The following is a 24,345-nucleotide window of genomic DNA, read 5'->3' on the forward strand; positions in this document are numbered from 1 at the left end:
ATTAAAAAGAGACAAAGAATGACACTACATAATGATTAAAGGATCAATCCAACACAAAGACATTACTATTATAAATCTATATGCATCTAATTACTGGGCGCCTGGCTATTTGAAAGAATTATTATGGGATCTAAAAGAAGATACAGACTCAAATATCATAGAAATAGGGGACTTCAATACCCCACCTTCAGCAAGGGACAGATCAAACAGACAGAAAATCAACAGGATGGCCGGCGCTGCGGCTCACTAAGGCTAATCCTATGCCTGAGGCGCCAACATCCCGGGTTCTAGTCCCGGTTGGGGCACCGGATTCTGTCCCAGCTGCTCCTCTTCCAGTCCAGCTCTCTGCTGTGGCCTGGGAAGGCAGCAGAAGGTGTCCCAAGTTTTTGGGCCCTGCACCCGCATGGGGGACCAGGAGGAAGCACCTGCCTTCTGGCTTCGGATCGGCGCAGCGTGCCGGCCGTAGAGGCCATTTTGGGGGGTGAACCAATGGAAGGAAGACCTTTCTTTCTGTCTCTCTCTCACTGTCTAACTCTGCCTGTCAAAAAAGGAAAGGAGAGGGGAGGGGAGGGGAGGGGAGGGAAGGAAATCAACAGGGCAACAAACAGAGCTATTTGATACTACAGATCAAACAGACCTAGCAGATATTTACAGAGCCTTCCACCCCACAGCTACAGAGTACACATATTTCTCCCCTGTGCATGCAACTTTCTCTAGGATTGACCATATGCTAGGTCATAAAGCGAGTCTCAGCTAATTCAAAAAAGTTTAAATCGCACCATGTATCTTCTCAGACCACAATGCAATGAAGCTGGAAATCAACAACTTGGGAATCTCTAAAGCATATACAAACACGTGGAGACTGAACAAGATGCTCCTGAACAAACAGTGGGTCGTAGAAGAAATCAAAAGAGAAATCAAAAAATTTCAGGAAGCAAGAAGACAATACAACCTATCTATATTTGTGGGATACAGCAAACGGTAAGAGAAACGTTTATAGCAATAGGTGTCTACTTTAAGAAACTGGAAAGTCACAAAATAAATGAACTCTCTAAGTACCTCAAGGATCTAGAAAAACTACAGCAAACCAAATGCAAAGCTAGTAGGTGAAAAGAAACTATAAAATTAAAGAAGAAATCAACAAAATTGAAACAAAAAATAAGCAAAATGAAGATTTGGTTTTTTGGAAAAATAAACAAAATTGACACAACATAGGCCCAACTAACTGAAAAAGGTGATAAGACTCAAATCGATAAAATTAGAGATGGTAATGGAAATTTAACAACAGACACACCATAAATAAAACCTAAACAGACCCATAACCAGACAGAAATTGAATCAGTAATAAACGCCCTCCCAACAAAGAAGAGCCCAGGGCCAGATAGCTTCATTGCTGAATTCTACCATAAATTTAAAGAAGAACTAAACCCAGTTCTTCTCAAATTATTCAAAACAATTTAAGGGGAAGGAATCCACCCAATAAGCCAATATCACCTTAATTCCTAAACCTAGAAAAGATGCAACAGAGAAAGAAAACTATAGACCAAGCTCCCTGATGAATACAGAAGAAAAAATACTCAATAAAATCCTGGTCAAGGCTGGTGCCGCGGCTCACTAGGCTAGTCCTCCGCCTTGCGGCGCCAGCACACCGGGTTCTAGTCCCAGTCGGGGCGCCGGTTCTGTCCCAGTTGCCGCTCTTCCAGGCCAGCTCTCTGCTGTGGCCAGGGAGTGCAGTGGAGGATGGCCCAAGTGCTTGGGCCCTGCACCCCATGGGAGACCAGGAGAAGCACCTGGCTCCTGGCTTCAGATCAGCGCGGCGCGCCGGCCACAGCACGCCGGCCGTGGCGGCCATTGGAGGGTGAACCAACGGTAAAGGAAGACCTTTCTCTCTGTCTCTCTCTCTCACTGTCCACTCTGCCTGTCCAAAAAAAAAAAAAATACTGGTCAAATGAATCCAACTACACATCAGAAAGATCACTCACCCAGACCAAATGGGATTTATCCCTGGTATGCAGGGATGGTTGCACATTTGAAAATCAACCAATATGATAAATCACATTAACAAACTGAGGAACAAAAGCCATTTGATTATCTCAACAGATGCAGAGAAAGCATCTGACAAAATACAACACCCTTTCACGATGAAAGCTGTAAGCAAATTGGGTTTATAAGGAACATTCCTCAACACAAGCAAGGTAATTTATGACAAACCCATGGCCAGCATCACATTGAGGGGGGAATATTTGTAAGCATTCCCACAGAATTCTAGGATGAGAGAGAGATGCCCACTCTCACCACTGCTATTCAATATAACTCTGGAAATTTTAGCCAGAGCTATTAGGCAAGAAAAATTAATCAAGCCGGCGCCATGACTCAATAGGCTAATCCTCCGCCTGTGGCGCCAGCACCCCGGGTTCTAGTCCCAGTTGGGGCGCCGGATTCTGTCCCGGTTGCCCCTCTTCCAGGCCAGCTCTCTGCTGTGGCCCGGGAGTGCAGTGGAGGATGGCCCAAGTCCTTGGGCCCTGCACCGCACGGGAGACCAGGATAAGCAGCTGGCTCCTGCCTTCGGATCAGCGCGGTGTGCCAGCCGCAGCGCGCCAGCCACAGCGGCCACTGGGGGGTGAACCAACCAAAAAGGAAGATCTTTCTCTCTCTCTCACTGTCCACTCTGCCTGTCAAACAAACAAACAAAAAGAAATCGAACAGAAGTTGGGAAGGAGGAAGTCAAACTATCTCTATTTGCAGATAACATGATTCTGTATTTAGGGGATAAGAGACCTTTGGAACTCATAATAGAGTTTTGTAAAGTAGCAGGATACAAAAACAACACCCAGAAATCAACAGCTTTTGTATACACAGACAATGCCATGGCTCAGAAAGAATTTCCAAGGACAACCCTACAAAAGCAATCAAGTACCTTGGAATAAATTTAACCAAGTATTTCAAAGATCTCTACAATGAGAATTACAAAACATTAAAGAACAAAATAGAAGAAGATATAAAAAAAGGAAAAATCTGCCATTCTCGCGTATTGGAAGAGTCAATATCATCAAAATGTCCATTCTGCCAAAAAGCAATTTATATATTCAATGCGATAACCAATCAAAATACCAAAGACATTCTTCTCAGATCTAGAAAAAATAATGCTGAAATCAAATGGGGGAACAGGAGACCTCAAATAGCTAAAGCAATCTTATACAACAAAAACAAAGCTGGAGGCATCACACTACCTGACATCAAGATATGCTACAGGGTAGTTATAATCAAAACAGCCTGGTACTAGACAAAATTGCAACAGAATAGAAACCCCAGAAATCAATCCAAACTTCTACAACCAACTGATATTTGACAAAGGAGCTAAAACTAACCCCTAGTGCAGGGACACTGTCTTCAACAAATGGTGCTGAGAAAACTGGATGCCCACATACAGAAGTATGAAGACCCCTACCTTACACCCTACACAAAAACCCACTCGACATGGATTAAAGATCTAAATCTATGCCACGACACTGTAAAATTAATCAAGAACACTGGGGAAACCCTTCAAGACATTGCAACAGGCAAAGAATTCCTGAAAAAGACCTCAGAGGCACAGGTAGTGAAAGCAAAAATGAACAAATGAGATTACCTCAAATTGAGAAGCTTCTGAACAGCAAAAGAAACAGTCAGGAAAGTGCAGAACAGGAGAAACTATTTGCAGACTATGCAACCAAAAAACAATTAATAAACAGTATCTACAAAGAGATCAAGAAACTCCACAAGAACAAAACAAACACCACAGTTAAGAGAAGGGCCAATGAGCCAGCGCCGTGGCTCAATAGGCTAATCCTCCACCTTGCGGCGCCGGCACACCAGGTTCTAGTCCCGGTTGGGGCGCCGGATTCTGTCCCGGTTGCCCCTCTTCCAGGCCAGCTCTCTGCTATGGCCAAGGAGTGCAGTGGAGGATGGCCCAGGTGCTTGGGCCCTGCACCCCATGGGAGACCAGGAAAAAGCACCTGGCTCCTGGCTCCTGCCAGGATCAGCGCGGTGCGCCGGCTGCAGCGGCGGCCATTGGAGGGTGAACCAGCGGCAAAGGAAGACCTTTCTCTCTCTGTCTCTCTCTCTCACTGTGCACTCTGCCTGTCAAAAAAAAAAAAAAAAAAGAGAAGGGCCAAGGACTTTAACAGGCATTTTTCAAAATATGAAAATCAAATGGCCAACAGACACAAGAAAAAATGTTCAGGATCTCTAGCTGTCAAGGAAATGCAAATCAAAACCATAATGAGGTTTCACCTCACCCTGTTAGATTGGCTCATGTACAGAAATCAACAAGCAACAATAGGAATGTAAACTGGTAAAGCCACCGTGGAAAACAGTACGGAGATACCTCAAAAATCTGAACACAGACCTACCATATGACCCAGCCATCCTACTCCTGGGAGTTTACCCAAGGACATGAAATCAGTAAACAAAGAGCTATCTGCACCTCCATGTTTATTGCAGCTCAATTCACCATAGCTATGTCATGGAAGCAACCTAAATGTCCATCAACCAAAGTGTGGATAAAGAAATTGTGGGATATGTACACTATGGAATGCATGGCAGTTAAAAAAAAAAAAAAAGGATGAAATCCGTTCCTTTGCAACAAAATGGAGCAAGTTGGGAAACCTCATACTTAGTGAAATAACCCAGTCCCAAAGAAAGGGACAAATACCATATGGTCTCCTTTACTTGGGAGAACAGAACTTCTAAAATAAAAGCTAAAGAAGCAAAAATGACACTTTTAGAATCAGTGACTTGAATAGTCCTTGACCTGACTGTCGAGGGAGAGTTTATTATTTTCACTTTTTATTTTGTGTATTTTTCCTCTGTTTTCTTTCTTTTCCTTTTCTCTTCTTCATACTATCTACTGAACTCTTTATGTAACATAAGAGTTAATCATATGTATTTTAATTCAATTGGAAAAAGATACATGTTAAAAACAAGAGAGGGAATAAGAGAGGGAGGAGGTAGTCTATAATTGTAAAGCAGTACAGTTCTGCATACAGTCATGCAGACTTAACTCCAAGGGTACAGCCTAAAAAATGGACATGGGACTCCAAACACATAAAAATTGGTGGTACAAATGCCATCTTTACTGTTAAAGTGGTCATATTAAATGTTAAAGTCAACATATGGATAGGTTTAAGTGTAAAAGTGATCATATTTGTAACATCAAGTGCCTGGTAATAATCATAGAATTAAAAAGGAAAGAAAGGCAAATATGGGAAGCAGTTCACACAGCAGACTCCTAGAATGACATTCACAGTAAATAACATTGACCTCAGAATCAACCCTTAAGGCTCCCTTGTCTGGCTGAAAGGCCTGTGAGAGAATTTCAGGCATGGAAAGCCAAGACTTTGGCAAAAAACATCCTATATGGAGGATCTCTGTGAAATCTCAGAGGAAAGAAAGGACCATCAAAGAAGGATGTAGGGATGAGAGAACATCCACTTTGCTTATGGCCATGTCCAGATAACGATGTAGTCTATGGTCACAAAAGGCTTCCATAGTCTTGGCAGCCCATGGCAAGAACTTCAGGTGATCACTGATGTCATAAATAAGAGTGTTAATTGTTAAAGGAACGACAGAAGTCACTATGCACTTAATCCCCATGTAGGACCTCTGTCCTTTTTGAGTTGTACTATGAGAATCGGCTGCAAATCTTTTCTCAAACTGTACTCTCTATGCTGTGTGTATGTGTGTGGATGCAACCTGTTGAAATCTATGCTTAACGTGGAGTTGGTCCACTGTATATAAAATCAAACTAAAAATGAACCATAATGAAGAAGTAGATGGGAGACAGAGAGGTGGCGGGATGGGAGTTGGGGTGGGAAGCAGGGGTATAGGGGAGAAGAACCATTATATTCCTGAAGTTCTGTGAAAAAATTCATTCTTTAAATAAAACCTTAAAAAAGATTGCTGTCTGCCTGTCTTTAGCTTTCAACTAAAATGAAATAATTAAAAGCAGTCAGGAAAACTGATTGTTTTTTTTTTCCCTCAATGATAGGATAACTTTTTTTTTTTCTTTCTCAATGATAGGATCACATCAAGTTTTCACTAAATGTAAAAGCTCACCTTAGGTGATTCAGTGGAAATGAGATTATCTCTATAAAAATTACAAAATTACTGTAGAAATAAACATATACAAAATTCTACCAAAAGTATGTAATCTTCACAACTGTTTATCAAATGCCATTGTTACCTAATTTCACTGAGTCTTATGACCTGTGACCTTACCATTCATTAAATTTTAAAATTTTGGCCATAAATTCTTTCAGAAACCTTTTTTTGGTCATATTCCACTGTACTGAGCCACAAGTATTTTTCATATGTAGAAATGAAATTTATGTCTCTTTGGTATCTTCCAAGTCTCAACATATTCATTTGTTTTCTAGAGCTTCGTGAATATATAGGATTTATAACACTAACATTAATCTTTTTTAATAAATTTATTGAGAAAATTAATCATATTTAGACCACTAACAGACTGGTAAATGACACAGTAAAATAAAAGAAAAGGAATAAACCAAGAATAAGTGAACTGTGCAGCATGAGATAGTTTAAAAAGGCATTTCTAAAAGTTTCTGGAAAACCAGAATTACCTACTGCATTACAGAGCTCTTTGAAGATAAAAACATTTTAGTTTCAATTACCATGAGATTCTGACATGCTCTTATACACATTTTATCCAAGTCTTTAAGAAGGGATGATGGGGAGCTGGTGTTGTGGCAAACTCAGCTCTCTTCTATGACCTGACCAAAGCAGGGGAAGATGGCACAAGTGCTTCAGCCCTGGCACCTGTGTGGGAGACTTGGAAGAAGCTCCTGGCTCCTGGCTTCGGATCAGCTCAGCTCTGGCCACTGTGGCTATATGGGGCATTAACCAGCAGACAGAAGACGCCCCCACCCACCCACCCATGGCCTTCTGTAACTCTTCCTTTCAAATAAGTACATACATATATTTTTTTTACAGGCAAAGTGGACAGTGAGAGAGAGAGACAAAGACAAAAGTCTTCCTTTTGCCGTTGGTTCACCCTCCAATGGCCGCCGTGGCCAGCTTGCTGCGGCCGGCACACTGCGCTGATCCGAAGGCAGGAGCCAGCTGCTTATCCTGCTCTCCCATGGGGTGCAGGGCCCAAGCACTTGGGCCATCCTCCACTGCACTCCCGGGCCATAGCAGAGAGCTGGCCTGGAAGAGGGGCAACCGGGACAGAATCCGGTGCCCCGACCGGGACTAGAACCCCGTGTGCCGGTGCCACAAGGCGGAGGATTAGCCTATTGAGCCGTGGTGCTGGCTCATACATATTTTTTTAAAATGGGATGATGGATGAAGGGCAGTGAGAAAGCATTATTTTGAAAAACAGAAAAGGCTAGCATTTTTCCAAACATGGCACACAGCAAAAAACTCAGAGATCAATTCAGCAAGTCCCAGGGAAATGACTCATGAAGAAACACATAAAGGTAAATTACCATCATAATGCTTATAATCAGTGGTAGAAAATACAGGCATACTACAAAGGGAAGAAAAGTATGAACAAGAATTACTGAGGAAAACAATGCAGTCAAGTAACCCAGAACAGTTGTTCTGGGTTGAAGCAAAACGACTGTCAACGTACACTTTAAACTCATAAGAAAATTCTTTAAAAAATAACTAAGATAATGGCAATTTCTGACACGAAAAATAATGATCACGTACACATAAATGTTAAAAGGCATTCTTTAGGCATAAAGAAAATATTACCTGATGAAAATATGGGCCCAAAGACAGGCAGGATGAAAACTAAAAATTCTGAGAATTTGGGTGATTTTATTCATTATATTTCTTTGTAAATAATGTATTGCAAAGTTTATGGTACATATAAACAAAAATATTTGATACAAAGATGATAAAAATGAAAGTATTTTAAGGTTCTGTGAATCAACAAAATATCGTAAGCTACACTAAGCACATATTAAGGATATACTACAAATTTAAAGTCAACAATTTAAAAGCAAATGGAATCAAACACTAGTGGCATGCACTCCAAAGTCTCTCGGTAACTTTATAACTTCCTTTTTCTATGATCTCACAGACACCTCTCTAAGTCCCAGCTAAGATTCCAGACTCATTCTTGGCTTTTATTTTAGTTTGAAGTGCAGACATGTTACTACATAGCTTTTGCATTGGCTCACCTACTTTCCCTTTGTTCCAAGCAACCACTTCTCACTTGTGGCCCACCCCTGTGATGGCTATGACATACCCAGAACTTTGATCTCAACAGGATGAATGCCATTCAGTTCACTCATGCCCTGAACTTCCGTGAAGGAGACAAAGTCTCCACTCTCAAATCCATGTCGGGTCTCATCCAGGCATGTAACAATCCCAGGGTTGTCCTATATGGAGAAAGAGTTAAACTTCAGAAGCAGGCTCAACTGCCAGCACAAAGAATGATTTGGTACCGTCCTGCTTATTCTGGAACCCCTAGGATTGGTCTCCTTACCTTCGTGACCATAGAAACCATAGCACTGAGTGGCTGCTCCCCATTAGAATCCATAACAATCATTTCCTTTCCAAAGTCACAGAACAGCTGCCTGTAGAGGGAACCAAAAGGACTGGTGCATGACACCCACGAAAACAGACACTGCAGGTTCTTCAATATACAGTAAGTACTGGCCAAGCAAACTCGGTACACTGGTGACAATTAGGTGGCACCGAATCATGCCATACTGGGAGAATGAATATGTGAAACTGAAAATTCAGATGTCTAAATGGAATCTGAAGGCAATACACGCCTCCCAGTGTGAGTCTGGCAAGTGTTGGAGGAAGGAAGGAAAGATAAAAACTCACCCAAACAGGCCACGTGTGTCTGCTACCACAAGCTTGATGCCATGGTTGTGGCAGAACTCACCCACCTGCAGCTGATCCTCCAAGGGAGTGTTAGTAAGGACCACTACCTGTAAAAAATCATAGGACTGGGCTAAAAACCTGACACTGTAAGTAACAGAGAGAATAAGCACTAAGTTTTCCTCTGGTTAAACTCTCTTCCTCAAACTGTTGTATACTTCCTGTGTGTGTCAGATTCGGGAGGGTAAGAACTGGTGAAACAATATGAACTCTCAGAGACTATGACAAAAAATCAAAGATGACCTGTAAAGAATCTGATGAACAACTATTTCATTTCTTTAACTAATACTCACTACTGCCTGTATTTTTTTGTGCTTGAGGGGTCAAAAAAAAAAAAAAAAAGCAACAACACTATTCCAGTGAAAACATCTTGCGTTTATCTCCACCAAACCCTATTGCTCCAATACTTAAGAAAATAGTTGTAGGGGCCACTGCCTGTGGTGTTGTAGGTTAAGCCTATGCCTGTGGTGCTGGAATCCCATATGGGCACAGTACGAATCCTAGCTGCTACACTTCTAATCCAGCTCCCAGGCTACGGCCTGGAAAAGAGGTGGAATATAGCTCGAGTGCATGGGCCCCATACCCACACGGGAGACCTGGATGAAACTCCTGGCTTCTGGTTTTGGATCAGCCCAGCTTTGGCAGCTTAAGCCATCGGGGGAGTGAATTAGTGGATGGATAACCTCTCTGTGTGTCCCTCTCTCTCTGTAACTCTGCCTTTCAAACAAATAAATGAATTCTTAAAATACTTATTCAGCCACAATCTATAGGATTTGTTTTTTATTGCCATCATTTATTCACCAGGATAAATTCCAACTCCTACATCAGGGATCCTTGTGCCCTAGTCCTCTAGTATAGAAAATCAGCTATTTAATTTTACTAAAAATTAGGCGCACTATTAAGCCTAAGTCTCATAAATACTCTGTAAGGCCCACATTTCTGTGTATTCACAGGAAATAATAAGGCAGAAGAAGTCAAATGACTTTCTCTAGACCATACTCTAGGCTGGCGCTGCGGCTCACTAGGCTAATCCTCTGCCTTGCAGCGCCGGCACACCGGGTTCTAGTTCCGGTCGGGGCACCGGATTCTGTCCCGGTTGCCCCTCTTCCAGGCCAGCTCTCTGCTATGGCCTGGGAGTGCAGTGGAGGATGGCCCAAGTGCTTGGGCCCTGCACCCCATGGGAGACCAGGAGAAGTACCTGGCTCCTGCCATCGGATCAGCACGGTGTGCCGGCCACAGAGCACCAGCCGCGGCGGCCATTGGAGGGTGAACCAACTGCAAAAGGAAGACTTTTGTCTTTGTCTCTCTCTCTCACTGTCCACTCTGCCTGTCAAAATAAATAAATAAATAAATAAAAATAAAAAAAAATAGACCATACACTAGAAGAGTTCAAGACTTAAACAGTAGCAGTTGAACTACAAAGTTCTACTACAATAATCCACGTACCACAATGTATGGCCATATCTTCCTTTAAATAGATGAAAAAGGACAGCTCGGCTTCTCTTTGCAATAAACCTAAGCAATAAACCTAAGATACCAGGTCACCCTGCTAGGTAAATATTTACTAAAGGAATCAGAACTAACATCTGGAAAAAAGATAAAGGCCTGCATATTACCTGGAAATCTCTAAGGAAGTCCTCAACAAACAGCGGTCCTGTATAGGTGCTGACAGGCACGTAGCTGTTGAGTTCAGCAAGGCGGGGTTGGGATACTTCAGCTCGGTTTTTACCAATATCTTCTTCCCGTAGGTAGTACTACAGTATTAAAAAAGAGAACTGAACTACATGAGGAGTCTAAGGAGTTTGTCTTTCCAATGGTTAAGAAAGCAGAAATGAGGTACCTGAGAAGAGAGATCAGCCCACTGGGCAGTGCCCTGGTCATGCAGGGTAACAGCTTTCACCCCACCAAGGATGATGTTCTTGGCGATCTCAACACCCAGGCCCTGCAGGCCTGACACTAGCACACTGGATGTCTGAAGACGCTTCATTGCTTCATGACCCAGCACATACCTGCCAGATTCAGAGAGGCCTCTGGGTCAAACCATAATCTTGCTGCACCTATTTTCAACACTCATCATTAGCTCTGGACCCACTTACAGCTGGCGGGAGTAAAGACCTTCATCTATGTCTGTTTCAATACTTTTCTGCATTCCCTATGGATGGAGGAGAGAAAAACAGAGTTGGGAAAACAGGCATTAATGGAACATGGAGAGATGGATAAAGGCACTTTCTTCAGATCATGCTACATACCCACTTCTCAGATTTCCATGGAGAAAACACTTACGTTGGTTGGTTCTGAGGGCACTTCCAACGTCACAGGGTAGGTAGGGAAACAGTGAGACTCTAGTGTTGAATCAGGCCCAGAAACACGGCGTTTCTTAGATGAGAGTGAGCTAGACATCTACCAGAAAGCCAGCATAAAACATAAGGTACTTAAGGATGGGATTTTTTGTCAGAAGCAATTCTGGGAAAGAACAGAGCTTTAGTATTAATATACCATCTTTAAAGAAACACAGGACACGCTACTGAGGTTATCCTGAAGGAAAACTGAGGCTGAGTTTAAACAGTGTAGGGCCCAAATTATTAGATTCAAACTTGCTAGATGGAAAGTGAGGCTCAGGGGCCTGCATGGTGGCGCACTAGGTTAATCCTCCACCTGCAGCACCAGCATCTCATGCGGGCGCCAGGTTCTGGTCCCACTTGCTCTTCCTCCAGTTCAGCTCTCTGCTGTGGCCCCGGAGGGCAGTGGAGGATGGCCCAAGTGCTTGGGCCCCTGCGCCCACATGGGAGACCAGGAGAAGCACCTGGCTCCTGGCTTCGGATCTGCGCAGCGTCGGCTGTTGCGGCCGTTTGGGGAGTGAACCAACGGAAGGAAGACCTTTCTCTCTGTCTCTCTCTGTCTCTCTCACTGTCTTTAGTAACTCTACCTGCCAAATAAATAAATAAAAATCTTAAAAAAAAAAGTGAGGCTCAGTTTCACCACTCAGTAATACTGAACCCCATTTTGACTTTTTTAAATTGTTTTTACAAATTTTATTTGAATGTCAGTGAAAGAGAAACATAGAAAATGAGTCTCATGAATGTGAGATATCTCCCTTCCAGTGGTTCCCTTCCCAAATCCCCAAAACAGCCAGAGATGTGCCATGCCAAAGCCAGGAGGCTGAATTGCAATCACAATGACCAGGATTTCAAACAGGCACTCTACTAAGGAATTTGGGTATCCCAAGTAGCAACTAATAATTGTCTCACATGTTGACCAGAAACATAATTTTTTTTTAATTTTTTTTTTATTTTTTTGACAGGCAGAGTGGACAGTGAGAGAGAGAGACAGAGAGAAAGGTCTTCCTTTGCCGTTGGTTCACCCTCCAATGGCCGCCGCGGCCAGCGCGCTGCGGCCGGCGCACCGCGCTGATCCGATGGCAGGAGCCAGGAGCCAGGTGCTTTTCCTGGTCTCCCATGGGGTGCAGGGCCCAAGCACCTGGGCCATCCTCCACTGCACTCCCTGGCCACACGCAGAGAGCTGGCCTGGAAGAGGGGCAACCGGGACAGAATCCGGCGCCCCAACCGGGACTAGAACCCGGTGTGCCGGCGCCGCTAGGCGGAGGATTAGCCTAGTGAGCTGCGGCGCCGGCCCCAGAAACATAATTTTAAACTCTGATTTTTAAAGCGATTTATTTATTTATTTTATTTATTCACTTGAAAATCATACTTATAAGCAGGGGAGACAGGGAGAGAGACAGACACATTCTCCATCTGCTGGCTCACTCCCCTCATGCCCCAATGGGAACGGGGCTAGCACAAAGCCAGGAGCTTTATCCATTTCTCCCATATTGTAGCTGGGGCCCAAACACTTGCGCTACCATCTCCTGCTTCTCCAAGGCCATTAACAGGGAGCTGGATTTGAAGTGCAGCAACCTGCACATGGACAAGCATGCACAGGGGATGCCAGCTTTGCAGGTACCAGCTTCTACACCCTTTTAAGAGAACACAGGTGAGGCCGGCGCCGCGGCTCACTAGGCTAATCCTCCGCCTAGCGGCGCCGGCACACCGGGTTCTAGTCCCGGTCGGGGTGCCGGATTCTGTCCCGGTTGCCCCTCTTCCAGGCCAGCTCTCTGCGTGTGGCCAGGGAGTGCAGTGGAGGATGGCCCAGGTGCTTGGGCCCTGCACCCCATGGGAGACCAGGAAAAGCACCTGGCTCCTGGCTCCTGCCATCGGATCAGCGCGGTGCGCCGGTTGCAGCGCAGCGGCCGCGGCGGCCCTTGGAGGGTGAACCAACGGCAAAGGAAGACCTTTCTCTCTGTCTCTCTTTCTCACTGTCCACTCTGCCTGTCAAAAAAATTAAAAAAAAAAAAAAAAAAAAGAGAACACAGGTGGACATCCAGCAGGGGAGCTGAAGGGGGGGGGGTCTCACAATTAATAACAAATTTGATAGGATCTGTGAGGGAAAAATACTAGTGGGAATGGTATAGACTTCTGATAACTATGAGTCCAAACATGTATTTCTTTGATGTACGGTCTTTGGGGTACATCTTAGGGGAGACACTGAGAGTTTTCTGAAAAGAATTCTGACACCCTGCGGAGAATAGTATTCCATAAAAGTATATCCTGGAAGTGTGCCTCTAAATGGCTAGTGAAGAAGAGTTTCCATTGGAAGGTGATGTAATTTGCATTGTGGAGGTGGGGCCAATATTGGGTGTAGGGGTCTTCCTAACGGTCAGTTCATGGAAGTCTCCAAAGGCAGATTTTGGATTTGACAACTTTCTAAAAACTAATTTAAACGATCCAAATAGAATTTCTGGGCTACACAGAAAGTACAACCAAAAATGAGATCTCAGAGGCAAAGTAAATACGGTCTGCCACAGAGCCTGGTCCTGCTTTAGCTCCTAAGTTAATCTGGGGGTCAAACAGCAAGGGAAGAGATATATCTGAAGGAAAATGTCATATAAAGTTCTACATTGGGGGGAAGCTAAAAAGCAAACTAATCTTCCTTAGAATTTGGTCTCTGTTAGAAGCTGTGGGACAAATACGGGAGGGTCAGGGCGCCTAAGGATTTTAAAGACCCTACAGAGGAAGTAAAGACCACGAAGATTCAAAAGTGAAACGCTACAGGAAACATTCAGATATCAGACGCTAGGACCGGCAGAATATGGTTCCAGGCTCAGAGCAGTAAAGCCTGATACACTAAAACATGAGCCCTGGTATGTGGGTTGATTAAATGCGTGTCAGCTAAATCCCAGAATCAGTTGTGTTTGGGCGCCCCCTCTCCAAAACCTGCTTTCCTTTTCCCCTCCCCCAGTCTGCATTTCCAGGCTCTGTTCCTCCTTTCCAAACTGAACTTCCTCTCCCCCACCTCTGTGGGCACGCCTCCCTGCCTCTCCTCCCCCATTCCCTGCCGCCTGTTCTACTCGTCATTTCCCTCCTCGCTTCCCTCTGCATCTTCTAATTCCTCTACTCCCACTGTTTCTGCTTGTAAGCCCCCTCTCCACGCTGTCCTCCACTCCCTCCCGATTCTCGCTTTCCAACCTGCCCTCAAAAAAGCGTTTGCGCCACAACAGCCCGGCTCAGCGACTACGCAGGCCCTTTCAATGCCCCAACACATCTACTAGCAGTGATAAAGCAAGAAAGGCTGTAAGTTACCAGATGCCGTTTTCTGATTCTTCCGCTGTGGTGGACACCTCAACGAGCCAAGGTCAGTCACACGCTGCCGCCGTCTCCCTACTGCTCCCTGCTGGCTTGACCAGCTAGACTTGGGGCTGTCGCCTTCCACTCCCAAAGCCGTTGAAATTGTTGTCCTCCTTCACTAGGCGCTGAAGAAAGATGGCGACCGCCAAACCGGAAGCTGAGCAATATGTTTGTTGGATTCGGTGACCAGGATGTAGGAGGACCACGCCTCCTTATGAATTATGCATGACGTCATCAACGCCTAACTAACATAAAAGTGAGAACGAGGATAGCGGTTCTGCCTCATGGCTGGAGTTACTAAAATTGTTAAGACTTAGATATAAATGTATGTTCAGTGACTAACGATAAGATGGTAAGACATAAATAGGTTTTTGGTCACAAATCGTACATCACAGTGGGTAGTAGGGAACTCAGAAATTCAATTTTTAAAAAAAGACAACAAAGGCAAATGGCAAGTAAAGCGGAAGAGATCGACATTTTCCAGAACTGAAAAGCAGTTATTTCTAAATTTTAATTAATAATCTCTGGCCAGGGATTCACGATTTCTTTCAGACTCCTAAAATTATACTTGAGGAGAAACCAATGCCTCATTTCCTCTTCTGTAAAGCTGATAACAGGATGAATTATGGAGTTTGAGATTTAAATGTTGAATGTCATTTATGGAAATAAGAAAATAAAAAGCACATGCATTCTGTGTTGCAAACTCCAAATGTCAAATTTAAAATAATAGTTGATATAAATGTTACATTATTAGATAAGTTATGTGCTAATATAATTTTGAATTAGACATCATGCAAATCTGCAACTTCAGGCTTTTAAGTCACAAAGAATGGGCACACTGATGCAAGACCAGTGTTGTAGTGCAGTGGGTTAACCTGTTGCTTGTAACATTGGCATCCCTGTAACACCAGTGTGTCTCTTTGCTACTTCACACCTACCTTCCTGCTAATGTGCCATTGAGTATATTGTTGTAAAGTTCACCTATGTTGCAGCACTGATTAGTATGTTGTTCATTTACCCATGAAATGATTGCTGAACATCTGGATCCTTTTCATCACTTACCTATGGGGAATATTGCTGCTTAAAAATACACTTGCACATGGATCTCTTTAGATAGCTGTTTCCAATTTTTCTATTGATAGAAGTGGAGCTTCTGGGACACATGATAATTTCTATTTTTTACATTGGAGGAACAGCAAAACTATTTTCCACAGAAGGAACCCTACTGGCAATTCCCACTGTTTTTCATACCTTTGTCAGTAATTGTCATTTCTGATTAAAAATGTATATCTATCTGTTATATATTAATGTCAGCCGTCGCAAAACACACCAAACACCTGAGTAAGGGAAAGGGTTTACTGGGGAACACCCTACAGACCGGAGTGAAGGGGCAGCAAAGGAAAAAGAGAGAAAGAGAGTATAAGAGAGAGACAGAGGAGAGAAGATAGAGAGATGAGCCAAGAGAGAGGAGAGAGCGCAGGAGAGAAGAGCCAGGAGTGCAGGAGAGCAGAGCCAAGAGAACATGTGTGCAGGAACAGGCCCTTTTAAAACTTTGCCTGAGGGCGGGCAGGGAAGCAGGAGCAGCGAATCCCATTAGGATGGGGGTGGAGCCTGGCTCAGGTAGCTGGGCCATGCGGCCACCTGGCTACAACTGCGCCAGTTTCCTAACACTATCCAATATGTGTGAGGTAATAAAATGGTACTTATTTATAGTTTCCTAATAACTAATGAAAATGACCATTTTTCATATATTTTTCATCACTTTCTTTGTAAAAAAAAAACCTGTATGTCATTTTTTAACTTTTTAAAAAAAAATACTTACTTGTTTATTTGAAAGGCAGAGCCACAGAAAGAGAGACAGAGAGATAAAGAGATCTTCCATCCACTGGCTCACTCACCAAATGGCCACAATGGCTAGGGCTGGGCCAAGCTGAAGCCAGGAGCTGGGAGCTTCTTCTAGGTCTCCCATGTGGGTGCAGGGGCCCAATGACTTGGGTCATCCTCTACTGCTTTCCTAAGAATATTAGATCATAAGTAGAATACCTAGGTCATGAACTGCTGGTTGTACAGTAAGAACACATTTAATATTACTGAACAAACGTAAATGAATATGGAGAAAACATATGGTATCTATCTTTTGGGTACTGGCTTATTTCACTAAGTATAATGCTTTCCAGTTGCATCCATTTTGTTACAAAAGACAGGATTTCAATTTTATGGCTGTGTAGTATTCCATAGTGTATATATACCACATTTTCTTTATCACTGCAGTTTCTGAAGGCCTGTTTCTATAAAGCATTTGAAATAAAAATAGGCCGGCGCTGTGGCTCACTAGGCTAATCCTCCACCTGCAGCGCCGGCACCCTGGGTTCTAGTCCCGGTCAGGGCGCGGGATTCTGTCCCGGTTGCTCCTCTTTCAGTCCAGCCCTCTGCTGTGGCCTGGGAGTGCAGTGGAGGATGGCCCAGGTCCTTGGGCCCTGCACCCACATGGGAGACCAGGAGAAGCACCTGGCTCCTGGCTTTGGATCAGCACGGTGTGCCGGCCACAGCACGCCAGCCGCAGCGGCCACTGGGGGGTGAACCAACCAAAAAGGAAGACCTTTCTCTTCTCTCTGTCTCTCTCTCTCTCTCTCACTGTCCACTCTGCCTGTCAAAAAAAAAAAAAAGTACTACAAAAAAAAAAAGAAATAAAAATAAAAATATAGTTATAATATGGGATAAGACAGGTAGTTAGATTAGGGCCATAAACTGGAAAACACACTCCCCACCACACCCTGTGTAACACTACCTTCGTGCCTAAGTCAAATCACTCCCTTCCCAGGATGTACCTCCTTTCACCTGGGACCTGGTAGAGGTGCTAGTTAACCACTCCCCTTTAAACTTTATAAGACAGGGTGTCTAGCTGCAATAAACATGGGGGTGCAGATCACTTTACATTTAAGCACATTTATCTCAATTGCTTTATAAAATTTGCATTTAGAAATTATACCTGGATGACTGAAGGTGCTGGTATTTTATCATACCTCTATCTAAATTAAGGTCAAAATTGCATCTATTCAATATTGAATTCTACTTCTTTTTATGAAACTCTAGCTTTAAATCAGCAACATGAAAACAGACATTGGAAAGTCCACCTTAGGGGCTGTATACTTATTATCCATTGCTATATAATGGGAAAGCTGTTAAAACCAAATTGCAAACCATGTTTGGCAAGTTACAAAACAATATTTTTAAAGGCAGTGATTTTCCTAGATTCAAGAAATTCTTTTAAAACCAATGTCCAGCTACAGCTGAACGAAATTTTCATGTACAAGATTGTTATTTACCTAACACATGTTTTTAGAGTTTAATTGAATTTGAGTTTAGTGTTCCACTGGAGATTGTTCATCATGTTAGGTTTAATAGGGGAGAGCATTCATCAGAGTAGAAGGATACCCCTCTGGTTGGAGAGATTTTTAAAGGGAAGAATCTGATAGGTGACAGAGTAAGGGGCAACTAGGGAAAAGGAGACATGTCTGAAAATAGTAATTAACCAGGTAGGCATGCTGGTTTGAAGGGCTAGTAGTCATTATTATTTCACAGAGATTGGAAGATACCTTAAGAGTAATGTTGTCTTTGAAGGGGGACCTTAGAGCTGAGTCTGCCCATACAGAGAGCAGGGCGTGTTTGAAATTAAGTTTAAAGAGCAGAGCTGCTTGTTGGGGCACTTGTAGAGCACTGCAAGGACTCTGATAAGGAAGGCAGAAGATGCAAGGAAGGCTCTTTGGTGAGGTTTACTGTGTATTTTTTAGCAGTTTAGGCTTTTACGCAGGAGAGAGTGTCAGAACGGAGGAGGGGGGTTTAGGAAGAGAGAGGTAGTTTTCGCTGTTAACCCAGTGCTAATAAATGAAATGTCTAGGAAATGCTCACTACTAGGACCAGGAAATTGAGTTTGTAGGAATTGAGGAGACCTGGCAAGGCCAACTTGACATTCAATTAGGGATAAAACCTATCAAAAGATCTGATAATCACACCTGGCTTGCTCATGACAAAGCAACGAGCTATTAGAAGGGTGAAGATAGGTGATTTGATTACAGTAGATTGTTAGCTCAAGAGGATGGACTCACCACTCCCTTGCTATTCTTATGGTAAAATTGGAACAGAGGGAGGAGTGAAGGTTATTTGGAGGACCTGGGCTAGAGGGTGATGGCATGGAGACAACCTGTTCCTGAACTTGCCTTTGCTTATCCAGGAGGGTGTTAGAGAGGATCATAGATAAGGCAAAGGGAGTAGACAAGGTGGGCAGTAGACCTAAAGGGCTGGTTCTGAGATAAGGTTGGGATTCTTAGGTGGGAGAAAGGAGGTATGGTGAATGAGACAGTGAAGAGCTAGAAAGGGGCTTGGCTAGTAAGGGCTTTGGAAGTAAATAGAACTTGAGCTGAAGAACGTGAGGTATGAAGAGAAGGTTTAGACAGCACGCTTGCCTCAGAATCAGCCCTTACGGCATTCGGACCTGGCTAAAAAGCCCATGAGAGTTTCCCAGGCATGGAAAGACAAGACACTGCAAAAATGACCTAATTGAAAGATCTCTGTGAGTGAGATCCCAGTGGAAAAAACGGGCCATCAAAGAAGGAGGTACCTTCCTCTGAAGGGAGGAGAGAACTTCCACTTTGACTATGGCCTTGTCTAAATAAGGTCACAATTGTGGACTCAAGAGGCTTCCACAGCCTTGGCAGCTCGTGACAAGAGCCTCGGGTGATTACTGACATCACAAATAAGAGTGTCAATTGTTAAATCAAGAACAGGAGTCACTGTGCACTTATTCCCCACATAGGATCTCTGTCCTTAATGTGTCGTACTGAGAATTAACGGTAAAATTAGTCTTCAAACAGTACCCTACACTTTGTGTGTCTGTGTGGGTGCAGTCTGTTGAAATCTTTACCTAGTATATACTAAATTGATGTTCTCTATATAAAGATAATTGAAATGAATCTGATGAAGAATGGGATGGGAGAGGGAGTGGGAGATGGGATGGTTGCGGATGGGACAGTGGTTATGGGGGGGAAAACCACTATAATCCAAAAGTTTTACTTTTCTTTTTTTTTTTTTTTTTTGACAGGCAGAGTGGACAGTGAGAGAGAGAGAGACAGAGAGAAAGGTCTTCCTTTGCCGTTGGTTCACCCTCCAATGGCCGCCGCGGCCAGCGCGATGCGGCCGGTGCACCGCGCTGATCCGATGGCAGGAGCCAGGAGCCAGGTGCTTTTCCTGGTCTCCCATGGGGTGCAGGGCCCAAGCACCTGGGCCATCCTCCACTGCACTCCCGGGCCACAGCAGAGGGCTGGCCTGGAAGAGGGGCAACCGGGACAGAATCCGGCGCCCCGACCGGGACTAGAACCCGGTGTGCCGGCGCCGCTAGGCGGAGGATTAGCCTAGTGAGCCGCGGCGCCGGCCTAAGTTTTACTTTTGAAATTTATATTTATTAAATAAAAGTTTTCTAAAATAAAAAATTATAAAAAAAGGTTTAGAGAAGAGATAGGAGAAAGCTTAGATATACGGAATCTACTTTCACTTTCCCAAACACCCACAGATTCCCGAGTGTCAGAGTCAAATGTGCCATTAAGTGGCCATTTTAACTGGCTGTTGAGGTCATACATGGGCCTCGCCTGATACCAAAAAGAGGCAATGACATTTGAGATTTGGAGGCAATTTAAGAGGGGCTAAATTGTTTAGGAGACAACTGAGAGGAGAATCAGATGGAATGTGGGATGAGGAAGCTCCCATGGCGACCTGTGAGTCAGACTGGTGGTTATCAGGTATCCACAAGATCATGGCTGTCTGAAAGGGAGGGTACAGGAACAGAGAGTTGGGATCATCACCCATGTAGCCATTGGCGCCTATGGCCTAAAGCCCATGGAAGGCCTACAGTCCATGGATGGCTTAAAGTCCGTGGAAAGGCATAAAGCCCGTGGAGAGGCATAAAGCCTTGGGAGTTGTGGTGCCTGGTACCAGGACTTCAAGACAACACAGAGCAAAACCACAATCCGTGGTAAAAGTCACAGTGGGAGAATTCCCCATTCCCCATCTTTCTTGAGGATTCTGAATGGCAAGTGTGCGGATGGAAATCACAGAACATTTGGTAATGAAGGTAGCCCAAGGAGTGAGTTTTGTGGTTGGCAACAGGCCAGGATCCCAAAGCCTCCCAAATCACCAAGGGGAGAACGAGGTCCACAGAGAACTTGGATCCAAGTCACAGAAGCAATGGAGGGCCACCACAAAACACCAAACATTAAAGTTAAAGGAAAGGTATGTTGCTGGGTGGGAAACAGGCTGGAGGAAGAGGCAGAAAAGGGAGAACGATCAGGAGCACGTGTATGGGCAGCAGGTTTTGTTATAGCCTTAGAGAAGGTAGGCAAATGGAAGCAATGAATCTCATTAGGGTGGAGGTGGAGCTGATGCTTGTGGTTGGGCCATTTGGTCACCTGACATTTAGCAAGCCAGGCTGGGCTTAGGACCAAAGTTTACTATACAAGATGGCAATGGGGTCATAGCCTAAGATGGTGCCTGGGGCTTAGATGGTGCCACGCATAAGACTGCACCATTTTACTAACACCACTTGATGCTCTAATCTGTCATTTAACAATTTTTAAACCTAAGTAGTGTATTAAATTTCTTTTTTTTAATTTTTTTGACAGGCAGAGTGGACAGTGAGAGAGAGAGAGAGAAAGGTCTTCCTTTGCCGTTGGTTCACCCTCCAGTGGCCACCACGGCCGGCGCACCGCGCTGATCTGAAGCCAGGAGCCAGGTGCTTCTCCTGGTCTCCCATGGGGTGCAGGGCCCAAGGACTTGGGCCATCCTCCACTGCACTCCCTGGCCACAGCAGAGAGCTGGCCTGGAAGAGGGGCAACTGGGACAGAATCTGGCACCCCGACCGGGACTAGAACCCGGTGTGCCAGTGCCACAAGGCGGAGGATTAGCCTAGTGAGCCGCGGCGCTGGCCTTAAATTTCTTATATGCTATATGCTTTTTGAGTTTTTACACAAAGAACTGGTATTATGGGGTAGAAGATAGAATTGCTGCCTGCAAAGCCAGCATCCTATAATGGGCACTGATTATTCTATCAGCTGCACCATTTCCAATCCAGTCCCCTGCTAATTAACCTGGAACAACAGCAGAAGATGGTCCAAGTAGTTGAGCACATTTAGTCAAGTGAGAGACCCCTATAAGCTTCCTGGCTTCAACCTGGCCCAGCCCCAGCCATTGTGGACAGTTGGGAAGTTAACTAACAGATGGAAGATCCCTCTCTCTCATTTTCTCCTCCTCTAATTCTGGCTTTTAAATCAATAAACCTTAAAGGAAGTTTTTACATGAATTTCAAATGTTGAAGCCTCTTTATTTCCTATTCATGATCTTCAGCTGAATTTGCTAAAAACCCTAACTGTGCCACATTATTACCAATTTTAAGAACATAAATTTTTATTTAAAATCATTTTCAACTATTTCAAGAATTAATTTGAACTCCTAAATAGCCTTGTACTCCAATATTTCTAAACCTGGCAATACTTATTTTATTAAGAAATGTATTAAACTGAGTTAGTTCAGATTTGATTTAAATGGAAATTAAGGGTTCCAGTAACTCTCATTTCAGTCATTTAGTTCTCTAATTTGGATACAAAAAATATTTTTTTCCAGTTTGTTCAATTTCAGTATGAGTCTTTCCTTTCCTAGCATAGCAGTTAATTGCCTATAACCATCACCCAATTGTCTGGGAAACATTACTGTATCTTTCAATTCCATTTTCCTGCCATGTATCAGGACACACACACACACACAAAAACTTAGTATTAGGACAGTGATTATTTTTTAAGATTTATTTACTTTACTTGAAAGTTAGAGTTACACAGGGAGAGGAGAAGCAGAGAGAGGTCCCCCATCTTCTGGTTCACTCCCCAATTGGCTGCAATGGCCAGAGCTGCACTGATCTGAAGCTCCACCAGGTGCTTCTCCCAGGTCTCCCACATGGGTGCAGGGGCCCAAGGACTTGGGCCATCTTCCACAGCTTTCCCAGGCCACAGCAGAGAGCTGGCTGGGAAGTGGAGCAGCCGGTCTCAATCCAGCTCCTGTATGAGATGCTGGCACTGCAGGCAGCAGCTTTACTTGCTACACCACAGTGCTGGTCCATGGACAATGAGTTTTAAAGCCATTCTGGAGACTTCTCAAACCTTTTTACATGTTTCACTTTTTAAAAAGAGCAACTTAATGATTTGCTTATCCTGCTTAATTAAGGCCATCTTGCCATGAAGAAATTTAATGACACAAATGAAATTTCAAATACAAGGGTACTTTTAAAAAACTCATTAGTTTAGAGTTGGCATTGTAGTACAGGAGGTAGAGCCGCCTCCTGCGATGGCAGGCACCTAATATGGGTGCTGGTTTGAGTCCTGGCTGCTCCACTTCCAGTCCAGCTCCCTGCTCACACATCTGGGAAATCGGCAGAAGATGGTCCAAGTGCTTAGGCCTCTTGCCACCCATGTGGGATACCAAGGTGAAGCTCCGGTTCAGTCCAGCCCGGGTTATTATGGCCACTTGGAGAGTAAATCAGTGGATGTAAAACAGTCTCACCCTCTTTCTTTTCTTTCTTTCTTTCTTTCTTTCTTTCTTTCTTTCTTTCTTTCTTTCTTTCTTTCTTTCTTTCTTTCTTTCTTTCTGACAGGCAGAGTGTGGACAGTGAGAGAGAAAGAGAGAGAGAGAGACAGACAGAGAGACAGACAGAGAGAGACAGAGAGAAAGGTCTTCCTTTTTGGTTGGTTCGCCCCCCAGTAGCCACTGCGGCCAGAGCGCTGCGGCCGGCACACCGCGCTGATCCGAAGCCAGGAGCCACTCGCCTCTCCTGGTCTCCCAAGGACTTGGGCCATCCTCCATTGCACTCCCAGGCCACAGCAGAGAGCTGGACTGGAAGAAAGGAGCAACCGGGACAGAATCCAGCACCCCAACCGGGTCTAGAACCTGGGGTGCTGGCGCCGCACGTGGAGGATTAGCCTATTGAGCCACGGTGCCGGCTCACCCTCTTTCAAGTAATTATTTCTTTATAATATAAAGATAGTTTAAGGGCTGGTGTAGTGACATACATGCAACAAAGAACAATGCAACGGGACACAGGGTTTTGTGCAAACTTTTATTCTAAGAACTTTTAACAGTACAAACACTCTCAAGAAGAAACGTTTATTTCTCAACAGCGACACTGACATTACTTTAAACAAATCTATCTATATATTGTAAAAGGGAAAAGTCACAGAAGAGAAGTTAATATATGCCCCCTCCTCCAAAACCAAGGTATTTCTTTTAATAGCTAGTACTTACAACACAAGAAAAGTAGCATTTAAATTTTCTGTCTGCAAAGGAAGTTTGGCAAACAAGTGTAATTTTTGTTTTAGTACCTTCTTCGTCCTCCTCTTTCAGACTGGCCTCTCCCCTGACTGCCTCTAGAAGCCCCACAACTTGAACTACCATATGATCCATGAGGAACATAGTACACCCTGTCCAGAGAAGGTGGGAACCCTCGTTCCCGTCTGCTACCACGTGCACGACCAGTTGGATACATGTCACTTCGACTGCTTGAGTAACTGTCCCGATTTCCACCATATCCATCTCGTGTACTGTTACAATCTTCGTAACGATTGTTTCCACTGTAAGTCAGTGGAGGCCCTCGTGCAGATAGTACGCCACGGGAATTCCCTGCAGTTCAATGATCAGAAAGCAAAACTTCAACACTTTTTGGGTATCA

General features: G+C 44.1%; 2 protein-coding genes and 1 long non-coding RNA gene across 3 annotated transcripts in view; 1 reads left to right on the forward strand and 2 right to left on the reverse strand.

The window, feature by feature from the left end:
• The window catches only part of LOC149119163 (ubiquitin-like modifier-activating enzyme 1), a 37,887-nt gene extending 23,178 nt beyond the window's left edge, over positions 1 to 14,709 (reverse strand). The window contains exons 1-8 of the mRNA XM_089325132.1: positions 14,541 to 14,709; positions 11,188 to 11,304; positions 11,001 to 11,056; positions 10,745 to 10,913; positions 10,521 to 10,658; positions 8,848 to 8,954; positions 8,501 to 8,591; positions 8,261 to 8,393 (exon numbers count right to left, since the gene is read on the reverse strand). Coding sequence (XP_089181258.1) covers positions 8,261 to 8,393; positions 8,501 to 8,591; positions 8,848 to 8,954; positions 10,521 to 10,658; positions 10,745 to 10,913; positions 11,001 to 11,056; positions 11,188 to 11,304 — 811 coding nt within the window. The 5' untranslated portion in view covers positions 14,541 to 14,709. The remainder of the gene's footprint in view (positions 1 to 8,260; positions 8,394 to 8,500; positions 8,592 to 8,847; positions 8,955 to 10,520; positions 10,659 to 10,744; positions 10,914 to 11,000; positions 11,057 to 11,187; positions 11,305 to 14,540) is intronic.
• On the forward strand, positions 13,359 to 15,882 carry LOC149119164 (uncharacterized). Its single transcript, XR_016228641.1, has 2 exons — positions 13,359 to 14,592; positions 14,708 to 15,882. It is a non-coding gene; the product is annotated as an uncharacterized LOC149119164 (long non-coding RNA).
• A 7,850-nt stretch (positions 15,883 to 23,732) lies between these two features.
• The window catches only part of LOC149119165 (RNA-binding motif protein, X chromosome-like), a 34,028-nt gene continuing 33,415 nt past the window's right edge, over positions 23,733 to 24,345 (reverse strand). Inside the window, exon 9 of the mRNA XM_089325131.1 lies at positions 23,733 to 24,296. Within this exon, the coding sequence (XP_089181257.1) occupies positions 23,992 to 24,296 (305 nt within the window). The 3' untranslated portion in view covers positions 23,733 to 23,991. The remainder of the gene's footprint in view (positions 24,297 to 24,345) is intronic.

This window comes from Oryctolagus cuniculus, chromosome Y (assembly GCF_051225735.1).
Source record: "Oryctolagus cuniculus isolate XC-2025 breed Fujian yellow rabbit chromosome Y, ASM5122573v1, whole genome shotgun sequence".
NCBI classification, from domain to species: domain Eukaryota; kingdom Metazoa; phylum Chordata; class Mammalia; order Lagomorpha; family Leporidae; genus Oryctolagus; species Oryctolagus cuniculus.